This window comes from Chelonoidis abingdonii, chromosome 1 (genome assembly GCF_003597395.2).
Source record: "Chelonoidis abingdonii isolate Lonesome George chromosome 1, CheloAbing_2.0, whole genome shotgun sequence".
Classification (NCBI taxonomy): domain Eukaryota; kingdom Metazoa; phylum Chordata; order Testudines; family Testudinidae; genus Chelonoidis; species Chelonoidis abingdonii.
In genome coordinates this window covers 270658701-270676987 of record NC_133769.1, presented here as the reverse complement: position 1 = coordinate 270676987, position 18287 = coordinate 270658701, and the positions used below count along the sequence as shown (strand labels likewise).

General features: G+C 45.1%; 1 protein-coding gene across 2 annotated transcripts in view; it reads right to left on the bottom strand.

Annotated features, from left to right (window-relative positions):
* Window positions 1–1222: 1222 nt before the first annotated feature.
* The window catches only part of TMTC4 (transmembrane O-mannosyltransferase targeting cadherins 4), a 69880-nt gene continuing 52815 nt past the window's right edge, over window positions 1223–18287 (bottom strand). Inside the window, exons 12-18 of one of the 2 annotated variants that reach the window (XM_032790277.2) lie at window positions 9457–9536; window positions 9145–9252; window positions 8899–9040; window positions 7992–8106; window positions 7007–7119; window positions 2247–2316; window positions 1223–1725 (exon numbers count right to left, since the gene is read on the bottom strand). In XM_032790277.2, coding sequence (XP_032646168.1) covers window positions 1574–1725; window positions 2247–2316; window positions 7007–7119; window positions 7992–8106; window positions 8899–9040; window positions 9145–9252; window positions 9457–9536 — 780 coding nt within the window. In that variant the 3' untranslated portion in view covers window positions 1223–1573. Of the gene's footprint in view, window positions 1726–2246; window positions 2317–3777; window positions 3918–7006; window positions 7120–7991; window positions 8107–8898; window positions 9041–9144; window positions 9253–9456; window positions 9537–18287 lie in introns of those variants that run through there. The other variant, XR_012655000.1, reaches the window with a different exon arrangement.

The following is an 18287-nucleotide window of genomic DNA, read 5'->3' as shown; positions in this document are numbered from 1 at the left end:
CGTGAGTTAACTGCGATTAATAGACAACCCTAGTTTAAAGTGCAGCATACTCCAAAAGTGGTGCTGTACAAATGTCACAGTCATTTCCATATCATATTTTCTCAGTTTATAAATTAAAAGATTTTTTCCCCTCTAATTGCTACTTCAGGAAACTCACCCTGAGTTATGAAAGTTAATCTGGATTTCTTCTGGTTCATGTGCCAGTAGCAAAGGATTCTGCAGGTCAGGTTCTGTGTGGCTTTGTGCTTGGTTCATCTCTGATGCAGGGACTCCAAGATGCAACTTCCTGAACCAGTGGGAGTTGCTATGCCCAAGGAGATAAGGATTAACGCTTGGCATAGGGTAGACTGTTTGCCCCTCCATCCTGCCACAAGGGTTAAGACAACTTTAATGGCTCCTTGGGGAACAGTTCTAGGGGAGTTCTGCCAGCAGAGGCCGACTGGAAAAGGCCGCGTCAGTGCACCTCCTGTACCACGGCCACACTCACTCCTTAGCCAGTGCTGCCCACTTGTACCACTACATTGTTCTGGGAAGACTTTCTGTCCCTGGGGTCCTTCCACTCTAAAATACCTTGACGGAATGCACCATCACATGTGGCCGATAACCCTATGCTTGTCAAATTATGGCCTCATTTACACCTTTGCCAACCCCACTGCCTTAAATGGGTTTGCACAGGCACAAACAAAATCAAAATTTGGACCTACAATTGTAATGCTTAACCATTCTGTTGATGTGCTATATAGACTGGAATCTACTTCACTCTCTGAAGTGAATATCTATGACTCTGCATACGTGTAAGGCAGGGGTAGGCATCCTATGGCACGTGTGCCAAAGGCAGCATGCGTGCTAATTTTCAGTGCCACTCACACTGCCTGGGTTCTGGCCACTGGTCTGGGGGGCTCTGCATTTTAATTTAATTTTAAATGAAGCTTCTTAAACATTTAAAAAACCTTTTTACTTTACATACAACAATAGTTTAGTTGTATATTATAGACTTATAGAAAGAGACCTTCTAAAAAGATTAATATGTATTACTGGCACGCGAATCCTAAAATCAGAGTGAATAAATGATGACTCGGCACACTACTTCTGAAAGGTTGCCGACCCCTGGTGTAAGGGATCACATTTTCAAGTAGGAAAGTGCCATTTCTTCCAAATCACTTTCTCCATTTTAATATTCTACATTGATACTAAAAGTCAGATGAATGAGTCAACTGCATACGAAAATAAACTTTGCTATTTACTTATAGTATTGTGAAGTACAGTTGTGAAACTCCACCCTACATTAATTTCACATACTCATGTCAGTGTATTTAATGGGCTTTCAAACAGTTAAAGATTTCAAAAAACAAAAACAGAAAAGATAACGTTCTTGAGCTGAAATTTTAGAATCTACAGTTGAGACAACTGAAAAAAGATATATTTCCAATGTAAGACCAAATCAAGCATTTGAGTGTGCATTAGTGGTGCTGTAGTTATTTTTAAAACTCTGTGACTGAATCCATTACATGGTTAAAAGTAGCCCTGTAATATTAAAGGTACACAGCATGCACGGACAGCCTAAAAAGGAACATCAGGCATCGCCTTTCTTTTGCAATTGTTCCAGTTTTCTTTTTAAGAGGCTGTAGTTTTCCTTGGTCCCAGGTGCAGCAGGGTCAAGCTTCAGAGAGACTTCATAGTGTTTCTTGGCTAAGTCAAGATTTCCCCAGCGATGGTAAAGCACAGCTGAAACAGCAATGAGGAGTTTTCATTAGCAATATTGTTGAATAATGTGCAATCTTGCCAATCACTTGGAAAACAACATTAAGGCATTTGTTTTCAATAAAGGTTTTTTTGGCTGGTTAGAGGCACAGTAGTAGTTTGTTCTTCTGCCAGCTGCAGGAGCAGAGCTTGGGAAAAGAACCAGCCATGGAATGATGGAGGAATGAAATATGTTGTAGCCATAAATTACTGTATTTATATGAGCTCATAAAGGTTTACAAGCATAGCTCAAATGAACCAATTTGCAGCCACCAAAGTTCTGCCATTTCTGGACTACTACATGCAACCTATCTGATCTATCATACCATGTGACGGCTTTTAGTTTTTGATGCCCCATTTCCTTGATGGCTTCCTAGAAATTAGTCAGAATAGAAATCCACCCAGCAGGAACAGCCTCAAAACTTCTTTTTATACACAGTGAACATAAGGGAACAAACAGCGCATGTGATAAAAGTTTACACTTGAGGAGTTAGAAAGGTTCTTACCCAAATTACCATGATAACTGGCTGCATTTGGATTGGCTTTAATTGCCTTGAGGAACAAAGCTTCAGATTCCTGAATAATTTGGAAGAAAATGTCAACAGTATAGGTTACTCTTGTAGTATACAAAATGCAAAGTGCACCAAAGCACCACAAAGACATCACAAATTGTATTAGAGTTGTAGCCATATTTTCTCATCTATACAATATATTACTTCCTCAGAATGTTATACATAACATGGTCTGAACTTGTTGCTCTCTGGTGGCTGCAGCCTCCACTAAATATAAACTACACTAATACTTATTACACAAGCACCAATGTATCACAGGCTTCTGCTACTGTAGCAGGCAACTAGCAGTACCCACTATGGCTAAGTTTGTAAAGCAGTGTACATTTTAATCAAATTTTTACATATTCCTAATGTTTCAAAATGTTCACCTTTTAGGTAGAAGTTTTCCCTGCTTGTTATTGGCCCAATATTCTATTTTGTATTGTTTTTAAGTTTTAAGCAAAAGCTTTTGTCTTTAAATTACATTCTTCCCACTGTTATAAAAATTAACCACTTTTTAAATTTTATTAAAACAGAGTTACAGTAAACACATCTGAAGTGGAGGTCTGAATATAATTCACATTGAGGAACAGTACCTCTACTTTAAAATATAAAAACTACAAATCACTGGGAAAAAATCACTACATCTACACGTGTCCTCTGAATATTCCCACTTGTGGGATGTGTCCTTAGCATTGTTGACGTTTGGGAACCTTTTAGAAAAGCAAAGGCCTCTCATGGCACCAATGTTCAGAGCCAAGATTATAAGAATCTGGTCAGTTTCTTAACCACTTCAATTTTGTCTTCCCAAAGCTAATCGCCAGTGCAGAGACCTTTACTCTGTGCCCAGAGAATCAGTCTTGTTAAAAATCATGTTAAAAAAAGTTAAGTTTAGATATTTTAGAAAGGTAATTTTAGGTAGTTTCTGTGCTGTTGTATATTTTAGATTCTTGGACAGTCTCCAGCTCAGTTCCCAGGCAAAAGACTTTAGAGACAAAAGGCCAGCTATGAGTGGTACGTTTCGTGTTCCTTGAGTCTGCGGGTGTGGACAGTGTGGATAGACAGATATACTAGCTCCACTCAAGATGGAGCATTCAAAATAGCAGCATAGCTGCCGCAGCATGGACAGTAGTTTGGGCAAGCTGCAAGAGTATAATCCTGCCCAACCCCCTAGGTATATATTTGGCAGTTAGCCCAAGGCAGCATGTATGCCACCTCAGCCACACTGCTATTTTTAGGTGCTAGCTCGAGCAGAGCTAGCATGTATATTTAAGTCTACCCATGCTGGGAATTGCACCTTCCAGCTGTTGTGTAGGCATACCCTAATGGACAGTTACTGTCCAGTGCACCTCAGGAAAGGCCACTACTTCCTATAAGATTGTCTGGTGTACAAGGCCTTTACATCTTAGGTCCAAAAACCAAATACAGGCTGTCCTGCGAGAAAAGTTTTATAAACCACAGCCATGAAGGCCTACTCTGTCCTTACATGGGAACAAGCTACTGAACCATGCATCCAAATTCTTTAAAGTGGGGAAAACAGGCCTTTGGTGGTAGGATTGGCATTTCCATCTGTCCCCAAGTTCACTGCACATACACACACAGCAAAATCCTCCAAACAAACTTGCCCTAACAGCAGGAGCAGGAAAAAAGTAAAAGATTAATAAAGTCACACTTCCCACAGTGTTGGAATCTTTCTGCAATCTTTGCTGTATTATCCAATATGCTGGAAATTCTAAGATTTAAACTAAAAAGTAGACTTCTACTTTTTCCTTTGGGAAGATACAGCCATCAAAGTGCATAGATGTGCAGCTGCCCAGTTAACCCAGTCTTTCAATAAATTGTCATCAGCCACAGAGTATGAGGAGCAAACACAGGAACTCATTCTCCTCTACGCAGGTATTATAGAGTACAGTTATTGTCCATGGTGTTCTCCAGAAAACTTAATAAAACATGTTTGCAGCTGACTCCCATTACCATATGCCTTCTGGCACATACTTACTGGAAAGATTTTATTGCCATTGCTTTGCTCAGCAGTTAGTAGAAGAGCATCAGATGATTAAAGACAGTCTGAAGACTATCCCATTGCATTAAATAAACGTTTCAGTACACTGGGCAATATTTCAGTTGGTCTGGACAGCCAAATCTTTAAATTAAGTGTTGTCAAGATACTTGCAGCACTGTTTGTAGTAAAAGCTTTGGGGAAAAAAGCATGCTGCATATTCCATCTCCTGCCAGAGTTGCAGCACAAAACAAGTTTGTTTTTACCTCAAATATGGAGACACGTTGACTTAGCCAATGGGGCTAACATCTTGTATTTCTTAAACAAAAACACTGTGGATATACTTATAATATACACATACTTTAAAAGCGGTAGAGATGGCTTCCGAGATCTGTGGTTGCTTTGTCCATTTCAAAAAGGGAGTATATTTAAGGAAGGAAATTAATTTGCTAAAACCAGATTTCAGTTAAGAATTTCCAACTTTCGTATGCTTAGGAGTTACAGTTCTGTAACAATAAGTCATCCGTTCTGGAAAAATGCATAGTGAATTTGAAACTACAGGCAACATTTCTGCAGTCATATTGAAAGAAAACCTAACTTTCAAGCTGGCAAGACATTTCCAAATCAATAGAATGCTTCAAAAGGAATATGGATTGAAAAAATATGCGTAGTGTGCTTCAAGCGCAGAACTGACACCTTGGCAACCCTTATGCAGACACATTATCTATAAGATTATCTATCCATTAATACTTGAAGCCATATCATCGTTCAATCTCTCCCCCCCAACACAAATTTCACTCAACATGTCTAGGCACTCGACACATTCTAATCTTGAATCTTTTTCCAAGAAGAGATCTCTGAGATGCATCCCTTTCTCTCTATCCTTATAGCTAGAACTCTTGTCCAAGCTCTCATCATCTCCCATGTAACTTACTGCTCCCTACCCTTCTGATGCCTACATTCTTCCCCTCCAGTCCATAGAGAAGGTAGCTGCTAAGATCATTTCCTTTCCCTATTGGACAAACCACATCAGTCCCTTCTTTGAATCCCTCCACTTGCTCTCCCCACTACACCACACCAAGTTCAAATTGCCTGTTAGTGCCTTTTAAGGCCCTGCATAACCAGGGCCGGCTCCAGGGTTTTTGCCGCCCCAAGCAGCAAAAAAAACAACAAACAAAAAACCAGTGATCGTGATCTGCAGCTCTACTGCCGCCGCTTCAGTCTTCGGCAGCAATTCAGCGGCTGGTCCTTCGCTCCGAGAGGGACTGAGGGACCGAAATGCTGCAGAAGAGCCGGATGTGTTGCCTCCTCCCCGTGGCCGCCCCAAACGCTTGCTGGGCTGGTGCCTGGAGCCAGCCCTGCGCATAACTCCGCACTTTTCCACTAATCAGACTTAGTTTCTCATCACATTCTCCTCCACTACCACTTTCTGGTTTCTTCCACTCCACTAATGGTGCCAATCTCAGAGCCCCATTTTCTCCCATAACCATCTCTAATTTCTTCCATATTACTCCCCTGCAAACAGGATGACTTTCCTGAGCGGGTCGTCAAAGCACCTCCCCTCTTCTCTTTTAAGTCCTCTCTGAAGGCACATTTCTCCTATGACAACTACAGCAAACTTGACAGTTTAGATACATGGCTAGGTTACACCGTCCTGGAAAAGGGCAAGAAAATGGAGATAAATATCACCTAACACTGTAATCGGTGAAAAAAAAAATATTTCTATCCTGAAAGGTCTAGAGGTCATAAATGCTTCTCATTCAGGGTGTTACTTCAGTGCTATATTATTGCTACAAATCAAAGGGTCTTAGTGAAGCAAACATTGTTTATATGAGAAATCCGAAAAGCTTCCCAGATTATTCATCTCTTCCTGTCACTTACACTTCAGATGATGAGCATAAACACAGAGGCAGTGAGGACAACTACATTTATTCACAGTAGGTGGCTTATTCTCGGTCAATGATTCCACAAAATAAGACTAACTTTTGGCTCATTAACAAGCAAACATAACTCAAACCCTTTGTGACACATATGTAGAGCCGTGTGCCACTGCTGATCCATTTGCAAAACACTCCACAGATGCATGACTTGACTTTGATAGCTTGCTCCTAAACTACACATTACAAAAAATGAGACCAAACAGAACAGTTAATTGCATTTTTTTTCTTGCTGCCCTTCCATTATGTTGTCTCCTGTTAATGCGTGTTTTATTTCTCTTTCATGCTGTAGCAATGGTGACAATTACTGATGAGAATATTTAACCAAGAGACTGATTCTTGTTACATGCGGCAGTCAATTCCTTTCAGAAACAAATGTCTAACACTTACCATAAGAATTGTGTTTACCTCCTTATTTGCAGATGTTTTCTTTATGTTGAAGTACAAGGACTGATTGGTTCTTTCAGTCCTGTCCTATCTACAGTCTTAAATACATTATCTGGCTCTATTTTTCGAAATATACACCACAGCGATTGGATGCCCCAAAGTATTTACAGATTTATTCTCATGACACAATGGATGCTAAGGAATTATCATCTCTATTTTACATTTGGGAAACCGAGACACAGAGAGATTAAGTATCTTGCCCAATGTCTCACAGGAGTTCTGTGGCACAGTGGGACGCTGAACACAGACCTGCCGAGCCGCAGTCCAGCGCCTTCCTCCCACACATTTCACTTTTAAATGCAAACATTCAGATCACTTCCCCCTTTACATACCTTATATTTCTGTGATTTTCCCAGTACATTTGCCAAAGAAAACATAAGAGAATGATCATTAGGTATCAGTTCCAGGGCCTCTCTTCCAACTGCTTCAGCTTGTGCTAAATTCCCTGGGAATGCATAGGGTGACGAAGGAGAGAAGGGAAAGAAAAACAGAGAGAGAACTTTTAACATAGCTAATATTTTAGATACTTTCCACACTGTCAGCATATATATACTGTATTATAAATAAGGCTACAATTCTATCACAGAGGTTACAGATTCCATGACTTTCTGGGACCTCCAGGACTTCTTCAGGGACATAACTGAAGTAGCTGCCATTCCCGGGGCTGCCAGAACAAGTGACCACATGGAGCCCGCCTATGTTAATGTGCGCTAGTTACCTAGAGCACTCCAGTATACAGAGCAGTAAGAGCGCAACACGCAGCCTGTGACTTGGGCAATGAATCCAGCACTCCAAACTCCACTGATAATTGCAGTGATTTGCTTCCTATCAGACCCTCACTGCACAGGCTGTGGCAGAAGAGGAGAAGCAGTAAGAGAGAGAACATGACAGAGGAGGGAGAAAACGAAGAGTATCATCATCTTGGGAAGGTGGTCCACACCTGGAACTGACCAAGGTAATTATGGGCCCTAGGTGGCGTAAGAGGGCAGCTTTCCTGGTGCCGATTCTCCTTTTCTCCCTGTTTGGGGGTGGGAGTCGGGGACATAAGGAGTGAGGGGGAGGCCCCCATCTTGGCCACAGATAGGAAGGGGTGGGGGAGAGATCTCTGTTTGTCTAGGGAGTGAGGAGAGAGAGGTCCTCGTTTCTTTGGGATGAGGGAAGTAGGAGAGAGAGAGGCCCAGGCATCCTCCTTTTTTTTGTAAACATCCCTAAAAGTCTCAGAGCCAGGTTGGCATTTTTGTTATCCCTCTATCTATAGCTTCAAAGTTTATAAGAACTGTTATGTAAGTAACCATCAAAACCATTAGTATACTGTACCTGTATTATCAAGCAATATAATCATGTTGTTCCAAGCCAAACTATGCTCTGGTTTCAGAACTGTAGCATTCCTCCATGCATTCAATGCATCTATGTGGCGATTCAAATCTGCATACTGAAAAAGTAAGCCAATCCACAGTAATTATATCCTGCTTTGCTTTTGCCATACAGTTCATGCTAAAGATGGTACAGAGATACTCATTTGTCTTGTTCAGTGGTCCCGATGTTCTTTTCAGAAAAGAAACTAAAACATGTATGTAGTATCAGAATACTATCCCATTCAACAGACAAGGGTGCATTAAAGAGGGTATAAAGTATTTAAGAGTGGTGGTATTTTTAAATCTTTAGAGATTAACCCTTTTTATGAAAAAATCATATTTTCCTTTTGCTTTCCTGGTATGATTTGTGTATGGTTTTTAGAGATACATGTGCCTAAAGGAAAAGGATGGGCGCATACATTTTTTTTTAATCTACATAAAATATTGAGACCAATCTGCATTAACTTTTTTTCTTTTTGGTATAGCTCTGTTACACAACAGGTTGTTGAAATATACTCATTTTTTTAGAACTGAAGCCAAGATTTTGAAAAGTGACTAGTAATTATCTCCTGGAAGAAAGGGTAGCTTTGAGAAGCACAGAAGCTAGATTTTTGCCCAATATATTTGTATTTGTATGTTTTTATATGAAAAAGTAATGACAAACTCAGGAAGCATGCCTCTTTTGTAGATGAGGGAGAGGTAGATTGGGGATTGACAAGAGATGGTCTTAAAACATGAGATCACCCCCAATTTACGCTCAAGCAAATCTGAGTTATTGTCAGTGTTGAGCAATAAAGCAGAATTTACACTGAAAATCAAGCTATCACAATTTAAATCACATGCCACAATTTCATTCAAAAAACACTTACCAACCGTCCTAAATTGTAGTAACAATCTGGGTATTTTTTCCTGTGTTTAATTGCAGTCCAGTAGCTTTGCTCTGCTTCTTCAAACCTTCTTAAACTATTCTGTACTATTCCTAGATTCATCCATGCAGCAGCAAAATCAGGCCTAGGCAAAAATTTTAAAATACATTTTAGCAGTTGGAATACAAGATCCCATTGTACTGTTTGTGGTCAGTTGAAGCAACAATGCTTGCCATTCTTTTAACATACTGTATTTGCACAGCTAAGGACAGCAGCCCCTCTGCTTCCTGGAGCTCATTTCTTTCTTTCAAGATATTTCCAAGGTTGTTCATAGCATGTACATATTTGGGGTTCAACCTAGAATAAAAGAGAAATTTGTTACTCGTAGGGAATCAAGGTACCATAGTCATTCCCTTTCCTTTCAGCTGGATGATTAGTTATGTGACACTGCAAAATTTTGCAGCTGAAATCTCAAAGCCCTCAACATTTTCTCAGTGTTACTGTGCCTGAGAAATTAAAGAACTTTTAGGATAGCTTAGTGAAATAATAAATTGAAAGTACCTTACAGCTTCCCTGTAGTATTTGATTGCAGCTGTTTGGTTGCCTTTATCAGCCAAGTTTTTGCCAACATTGTAGTGCACCTGAAAATACAAATAAAAAATTTATCCAAATGTTCCAGACAGTCAGGTATATTGTGGGACCAAGTTGCTAAAGTTTCTGGCTACAAAATCAGTATTCATTTACTTCAGTGCTGAACCTTTTCATGGCTACTTTTCTTTTTTCACACCTTTAAGACTTCTTTCCCCCAGACTAGCAGTCAGGGGTGGGAAAGGTTCCAGTTGGTTCCTGAGATATGGACTCTATCATGAAGATAGCCGAAAAGAATCTGAGGAAGAAATGGACAATTTGGGATCAGAGGCTGTCCGTCCATACAGGAGAACTAGGCAGTTGCCTAAGGTGCCAAAGTTAAATGGAGCGCCAAATTCAAGGAAAAAAAATCAAATAAAAAAAAGAAAAAGATGAAAAAATACAAATAAAATAACGAAGATGTCATTATTTCAATTCCCGTGTGCATAAGGAGGGAATATAAATTATAATTCATTTCTCTAATAATTTCTGAGAATTTATTAATATGTCAAATCTTTTATTTACTGCAAAAAAATATTTTAGCAATTTTTTTTTCCAATTTGCAACATAGGGTCAAGATGACCCACTCCACAATTTTGATAAGCAGTAACTCAGCCACAATGTAACATATCTGCCAGCGACAAGAGCTGCAATGCTAGTGACACCTAACTCAAACATACATCACGGTCGCATGGCCGGAAATTCATACAGAGTGGAGATATCACAAGCTGATAACATGTCAAACGGTCATTTTAACATACATCGCTGGTAGATGGTTAAGAATTGAGCGAATACTGTGGAAAATTGTGTTGCTTGGTGCCAAAAAATAAAGAATAATGTCTTTCAGTATTAGGGTGACCAGATGTCCCAATTTTATAGGGATAGTCCCGATCTTTGGGGCTTTTTCTTATATAGGCTCCGATTACCCCCCACCCATCCCAATTTTTCACACTTGCTGTCTGGTCGCCCTATTCAGAATTATAAATCCAAAATGTGAGTATCTTTAAGCGTTATTAAACCCTAGTGTTATTATCAGGCTGTATAATTATGAACTTTTGTTATAACTCTCTCACATTTAATAAATAAGGTCAATAAAAGAAAAGTAACAGCATTGATGCTTAATAGACTACAAAAGTGATGATGTCATTCTCCGAGTAACCGTGAGGAAGGGGATTACTTTCCAAACAGCCGGTGTCGGGTTATAATGTCGAAAAAGGTCATTTTGTTTCCATATAAACACTGTAACTAATTGTTTTAATAGGCAAGTGAGTGTATGTTACTAATCATTGAACCTTTAAGCAGTGAAAAGATGTGTTGGGATGGCCGCAATGTGGTTTAAATTGCCAACCATGCGGTGGGTGTGTCAGCCATCCTTAACGCTATAATGCTTGCAGTCGGGAGCACAGTACATAATATTCAAATGCCCCATGCAGAAAGAGGAAAAAGAAAACCCTCAGGAGCTGAGTATCATTAACCAAAGGCTGAGAAGGAAAAGGACCAAGCAAAACAGCAGTGATCCTTCCTGAAATATCTTCTCTTTAATCCAAATAAAGATGGAAGCAATTCACAACATCCTGATGACGGAATTTTACTTGGTGAGGAGGTTAGCTCACATCTGCATGGAAGCAGGCTGGAAAATCAAGATGAAGCTATACTACTTTGAGATGAGGGTAGCTCACATCCACAAGAAAGCAGTTTGGAAACTCAGGGTGATGGAAACTTACTTCTAGATGAAGGCAGCTCACAGCATCAGACTGATACGGAAGTGGAGAAAATGTATTCACCTTCAGAGACACATGCAGAAATTGAAGTAAATGAAATAAAATGACGAAAGGACAAAGAACTTACAAACAAGTTACAGTATGGGGACCCAGCTTCAGGGCCCAGGTGTGATAACAGTGTGCGGCAAATTCTCATGGAACACGGACCAGAACAAGTTCATGAATTTCCCTAATATGGAAATAAAAGGAAATTCTCTGCTCAGCATTACAAGAGGAAACTCATTAATGGGGAAGAAATTCATTGAAACTGGTTACAATATTCATTGTTGAAGGACTCTGTGTTTTGCTTTTGCTGCAAGTTGTTTAGAAATCAAGCAACTGGTTCATCACTTATTGAAAATGGTTTAAAGGACCAGAAAACATATCTTCAATTCTCTCTTCACATGAAAGTAGTACAGAATATTTGGAATGCTTTCAAAATTGGAAAGAACTTGAATTATGACTCAAAAAAGGAAAAACTATTGAAGAAAATTTATATGTGATCAAGGAAAAAGAAGATTATTGGCAATAAATATTAGAACATCTGATTGCTTTAGTGAGAGTTCTCAGAGGGCAAAATTTAGCATTCCACGGCCGAGGTAGAAATAAAAAATTATACAGTCCAGGTAATGGAAACTTTTTAAAATTTGTTCAATAGCTAAGTTTTGTTTGATTCAGTCATGAAGGAGCATTTACCCAAATAACTGATCATGAAACACAGGTTCGTTATTTAGGAAAAAATATGCAAAATGAACTGATTCAAATCCTAGCAAATGCCATTAAAAAGAAAAGTGTAGAAGCTACCTATTCTGCAAAATACTTTTCAATAATACTGGATGGTACACCAGATGTGAGTACTGTTGAACAAATGACAATCATTCATTTTGTGACTATGGAAAAGTCTGCAGATGAAGATAATGTTGAAGTGCTCATAAAGGAACATTTTGGGGGTTTCATACCACTGAAGGAGACGACTAGAGCATTTATGACTGAAACTATTCTACAAGAGCTTGAAACAATGTCATTATCTGTTGAAAACTTATGCAGCCAAGGCTATGATAATGGGAGTAATATGAAGAGTAAAGACAATGGTGTGCAAAGGAGAATGATGGAAATCAATACTAGGGCCTTTTTCATTCCTTGCAGTGCGCATTCTCTGAATTTGTTTGTAAATGATGCTGCTAGATGCTGTTTGGAGGCAAGCAGTTTCTCTGACCTGGTGCAACATGTTTATGTGTTTTTCTCAGGCTCAACACACCATTGGGAGATTCCAACTGGCTATGTGAATTCTCTGTGATACCACTTAGACAAGATGGAAGAGTTGCACCAATGCTTTGAAGCCTCTTCACTATGTACTTGGAAACATTTATGATGCTCTAATTGAAATTTCTGATGATACTACCTTTACTGGATCATCTGGCAATACGGCATATTCAGATGCAGAAGCTCTTGCAAATGGCTTTTCCAAATTCAAATTTGTGACTTACTTATGTTGTGTATAATATCCTTTTCGAGATTAACCTCACTAGTAAGCAGCTTCAGGAAAGAACTTGAACATACATTCTGCTATTCAAAAACTGCAGCAAACTAAAAATATTCTGGAGGAATTCAGAAGTGATGAAGGGTTCAAAAGAACACTGGTAGATTCTCTCGAGCTTGCTGAAGTAAAAAACAGTTACCCACCTTTTAGTAACTGTTGTTCTTCGAGATGTGTTGTTCATGTCCATTCAAAGTAGGTGTGCGCGCACCACGTGCACGCCAGCCAGAAGATTTTCCCCTAGCAGCGTCCGTAGGGTCAGCCCAGGCGCCCCCTGGAGTGGCACCACCACAGTGCCCTATAAAGGGGCCCGCCGACCCTCCACCCCCTCAGTTCCTTCTTGTTGGCACTCCGACAGAGGGGCAGGAGGGTGAGTGTTGGAATGGACATTAACAACACATCTTGAAGAACAACAGTTACTAAAAGGTGGGTAACTGTTTTTTCTTCTTCGAGTGGTTGTTCATGTCCATTCAAAGTAGGTGACTCACAAGCCTAACCTTAGGAGGTGGGTCGGAGATCACTGCTGACTGGAGTACTGCGCGACCAAGGCTGCATCATCCCTAGCCTGGTGCGTGATGGCATAGTGAGACGAGAACGTGTGGATGGAGGACCACGTGGCCGCTCTACAAATCTCCTGAGTCGGAACCTGAGCCAGGAATGCCGCAGAGGAGGCCTGCGCCCTAGTGGAGTGGGCCGTGACCAGGAGGGACAGGGTCTTAGCTATAACGGTAGCATTCCCGGATGCAAGTCGCGATCCACGAAGAGATTCGCTGAGAGGAGACCGGGAGCCCCTTCATCCTTTCTGCCACTGCGATGAAGAGCTGGGTTGAGCGTCTGAACGGCTTGGTACGCTCTATGTAAAAGGCCAAGGCCCTGTGGACATCCAGGGAGTGTAGCCTCCGCTCTTCACTGGAGGCATGTGGTTTCGGATAAAACACGGGGAGAAAGATATCTTGGCCCATGTGGAACTGTGAAACGACCTTGGGTAGGAAAGCCGGATGAGGTCTAAGTTGGACCTTGTCCTTGTAGAAGACTGTGTACGGGGCTCAGATGTTAACGCTCGAAGCTCCGACACCCATCGGGCCGAGGTTATCGCCACCAGGAAGGCAGGTCTTGTACGACAGGTACAGCAGGGAGCACGAAGCCAGAGGCTCAAAGGGAGGCCCCGAGAGGACGGAGAGGACCAGATTCAGGTCCCAAGCAGGGGTCGGCTGACGCACATGCGGGAAGAGCCTGTCCATACCCTTGAGGAAACGCCCAACCAGCGGTTCGCAAACACCGAGGCACCCCCTCTCCCGGATGAAAGCGGATATGGCTGCCAAGTGAACGCGAATGGAGGAAAGGGAGAGGCCCAGTTGTCTTAGGTGAAGCAAATAGTCAAGGACAGCTGGAATTGGTACCCCCAGCGGGTCGAGACCCCGCTGACCCGACCATATGGAGAAGCGCTTCCATTTAGCCAGGTAGGTGGCCCTAGTTGACGGCTTCCTGCTACCCAGCAGCACCTGCCTGACCTGCTGGGAGCACTGCAACTCCACCGGTTCAGCCATGGAGCATCCAGGCTGTGAGGTGAAGGGACTCGAGGTTCGGATGGTGGAGGGAGCCCCGGTCCTGCATGATCAGGTCCGGGAGGAGGGGCAGCGTCAGGGGCGCCTGAACGGACATGTGCAGGAGTGACGTGTACCAATGCTGGCGCGGCCACGCCGGAGCTATCAGGATTACCCTGGCGTGATCCCTGCGAACCTCTTAAAAGCACCCTGTGTATCAGGGGGATCGGAGGGAAGGCATAGAGCAGACCGTCCTCCCATGGCTGAAGGAAGGCGTCCGACAGAGACCCCGACTGCGGCCCAGGAGGGAGCAAAACCGTCGGCACTTCCTGTTTTCCCTTGAAGCAAACAGGTCTAACCGGGAAAGCCCCAGAGCTGGAAAATTGAGCGCACCACACATCCCATCGGAGGGACCACTCGTGACCCTGGAACGAGTGGCTGAGGGTGTCCGCCAAACCGTTCTGCTCCCCGGAAGATAGAACGCCGTCAGGTGAGTGGCATTGTGAACGCAGAAATCCCACAGCGCGAGGGCTTCCCTGCAGAGGGGAGAGGAGCGTGCACCCCCCGTTTGTTGATATAAAAGACTGCCGCCGTGTTGTCCGAAAGGACTGAAACACACCTGCCGGCCAGGTGAGACCGGAAGGTCAAACACCCAGGCGGACCGCTCTCAGCTCCCTGACATTGATATGCAACTCGAGGTCCTCCGGCGACCACAAGCTCTGCGTCCTGAGGCGTCCCAGGTGCGCTCCCCAACCTCGATCCGAGGCGTCTGTCACCAGGGAGAGGAAGGGCTGTGGGGCAGCAAAGGGGACACCCATGCAGACTTCCCGCGGGTCAAGCCACCACCACAGCAAGCTCAGCACCAAGCAGGAAATGGACACCACTGAGTCCAGGGGGTCCCTGCCCAGGCGATAAACTGTTGCCAACCAGGACTGCAGCGGGCGAAGCCGGAGTCTGGCATGGACCACCACATAGGTGCATGCCGCCATGTGGCCCAGCAGCCGGAGGCAAACTCACGCCGTGGTGACCGGGGCGCGGTTTAGTCCGAGGATGAGCTCAGAAATCGCACAGAACCTGGACTCTGGCAAATACGCTTTGGCGTGTGTGGAGTCCAGAACCGCTCCTATGAATTCTATTCGTTGCATTGGAGACAGGGTGGATTTGGCTTCGTTCAAGAGGAGGCCAAGATCGAGAAAGGTCCACCTGTTGAAGCACACCTGGGTCTCTACCTGCTCCTTGGAGTGGCCCTTTATGAACCAGTCGTCCAGGTAGGGAAATACCTGGACGCCCCGTCTGCACAGGAAGGCTGCCATGACCGCCATGCACTTCGTGAAGACCCTGGGAGCAGCTGACAGGCTGAACAGGAGCTCCATGAACTGCAGATGGACATCGGCCACGACGAACCTGAGGTACCGACGGTGCCGTGGAATTACGGCAATGTGGAAATAGGCGTCAAGTCGAGGGCGGCATACCAATCTCCTGGATCCAGGGAGGGGATGATCGAGGACAGGGAGACCATGCGGAACTTGAGTTTCCTCACAAGCTTGTTCAGCCATCGCAAGTCTAGGATGGGTCTCAGGCCCCCTTTTGCCTTCGGTATGAGAAAATACCGGGAGTAGAAACCTTTGCCCCTGAGCTCCCACGGGACTTCCTCCACCGCCCCTTCTTGAATTAGAAGTTACTCATGAGACAGGTCCCTGAAGAGGGATGGGGAGGGAGGTTGACGGGGCAGAAGGGAGGAGAACTGGGTAGAATATCCACTCTCTACCGTGCGGAGCACCCATTTGTCCAACGTAATTCGGGACCAGGCACGGTAGAAGTGGGACAGACATGACCCAAGGGTAGGCGTGGAAGGATCCAGAGTCTCGATCGGTAGGTCGCCCTTGACCATACCATCAAATAGGGGGTCTAGGCCCAGATGGTGGTCTAGATTGGCCAGATGCCTGGCCGGAGGGGTGGCGCTGGTGATGCCTCTTGCCATTTCTGCCCCACCTGTGCCCCAGCTCCTGAACAGTCTGTGGCTGGTATGGGTGAGGGGCCGCCTGCAGCCTAAACTGTCTGCGCTGGGTCGTGGGGGTATGCAAGCTCAGCGAGCGAGGCGTGGCCCTCGAGTCCTTTAAGCTATGGAGACGTTTGGGAGGTCTTCAATCATCTGCTGGACCTCATAGGGCAGGCCCAAGACCTGGACCCAGGCTCCCCGCCTCATGACCAGGCCTGTGGCCAGGGTGCACGAGGCTGAGTTTGCCATATCTAAGGCAGCCTGGAGGGAGGCTCGAGAGATCAGTTTGGCCTCCTCCACTAGGGCCGAAAACTCTGATCTCGAGTCCTGGGGAAGGAGCTCCACAAACTTCGACATGGCCGAACACGTGTTATGGCCATATCGGCTTACTATTACCTGTTGATTGGCAATGCGGAGTTGGAGTCCCACCGTGGAGTACAACTTTCTACCAAAGAGCTCAAGTCTTTTTGCGTCCCTGCTCTTCAGTGTTGATCCCTGAAACCCTTGATCATTACACTGATTAGCCGCATCTACTACCAGGGAGTCTGGGGAAGGGTGGGCGTACAGGTGTTCATGCCCTTTAGAGCGGATGAAGTAGCGCCGCTGCGTCCTCTTGGCGGTAGGGGCCAATGAGGCTGGTGTTTGCCATAGGGTGCGAGACGTATCAGCTATAGTCTTTTATGAGTGGGAGGGCCACCCTGGATGGCCCTGAAGGGGCCAGAATGTCCACTACTGGGTCCGTGTCCACCTCGATCTCCTCCGCTTGGATTGTGAGGCTTTGACCTGCTCACCGACACAATTGTTGGAAGATTTGAGTGTCCTCTAGGGCCGGTGCCGCAGCCGTGCCCGAGACCGCCTCGTCCGGGGAGGAGGATGAGGAGGTTACATGGAGCGGCCCTTCCTCCGGTGGATGTGGCCCCTCGGGGTCCTGCGGCACACGGTATTGAGGTTGCGGTGCCGGTTCCGAGTCTAAATGCGGCACCGCGGCCGGTACCGGGGTCGCCAGTGAGCGACTTGGTGTATCATGTGGTGCTGGTGGAGCCCGAACGAAAGCCGTTGCTGGTGCAGCTGCCCGGTTAGGGGGTGCTGAACTTGACGATGGCACACCCCTGCCCGGCGACAGTGCCAGTGGGGGAGGCAGCTGCGCCAGGGCCACCGACGTCAAAGACACCAAAGCCGACCGTGACCGAGGGCCAAACGCCTGGCTTACCGACTGATGGTAGGCCCAGGGAGTCCAAAATGGCCACTGCGAGGGCGGCTGTCTCCGCTGAGGTCCGGGGAATTAGGCTGGTCTGGACTCAACCGCCCTCTCTGCGGTGCGGGAGTCGGCGGAACCGCCGAGGGCTGCAGCCCAGCCTGTCCGCTTACACCAGCGGACAGCGTCGGCCTCAGATCCTGGTGGGGTGACCGATCCCTCACTGGCTTCCTTCTCTTGGCGGGCACCAGCGAAGGTGAGCGGTGCCGCACTGAGGCCGACTTCCTATGACCCGACTCTTGGCGGGCACCAGCGAAGGTGAGCGGTGCCGCACTGAGGCCGACTTCCTATGACCCGACTCTTGGCGGGCACCAGCGAAGGTGAGCGGTGCCGCACTGAGGCCGACTTCCTATGACCCGACTCCGTCCGGTGCCGGGTTTTCGACGACTTGGGCTGGGCCCTAAGTCCTGATGCCGGTGCCGGGGCACTCCGCACCGAGGACGATGTGCTGGGCCTCGCCTCGGCCGGTTCTGGGTCCAAGGGTGGTCGTAGGGCCACCTCCATCAGGAGGACTCTAAGTCTTTGAGCCCTGTCCTTAAGAGTTCGCGGGCGGAAGCCTCTACAGATAGAGCACCGGTCCTTTTGGTGGCTCTCTCTGAGGCACCTCAAACACGCAGAGTGCGGGTCACTCTTGGGCATGAATTTCCCGCAGTTCTCGCAGAGTTTGAAC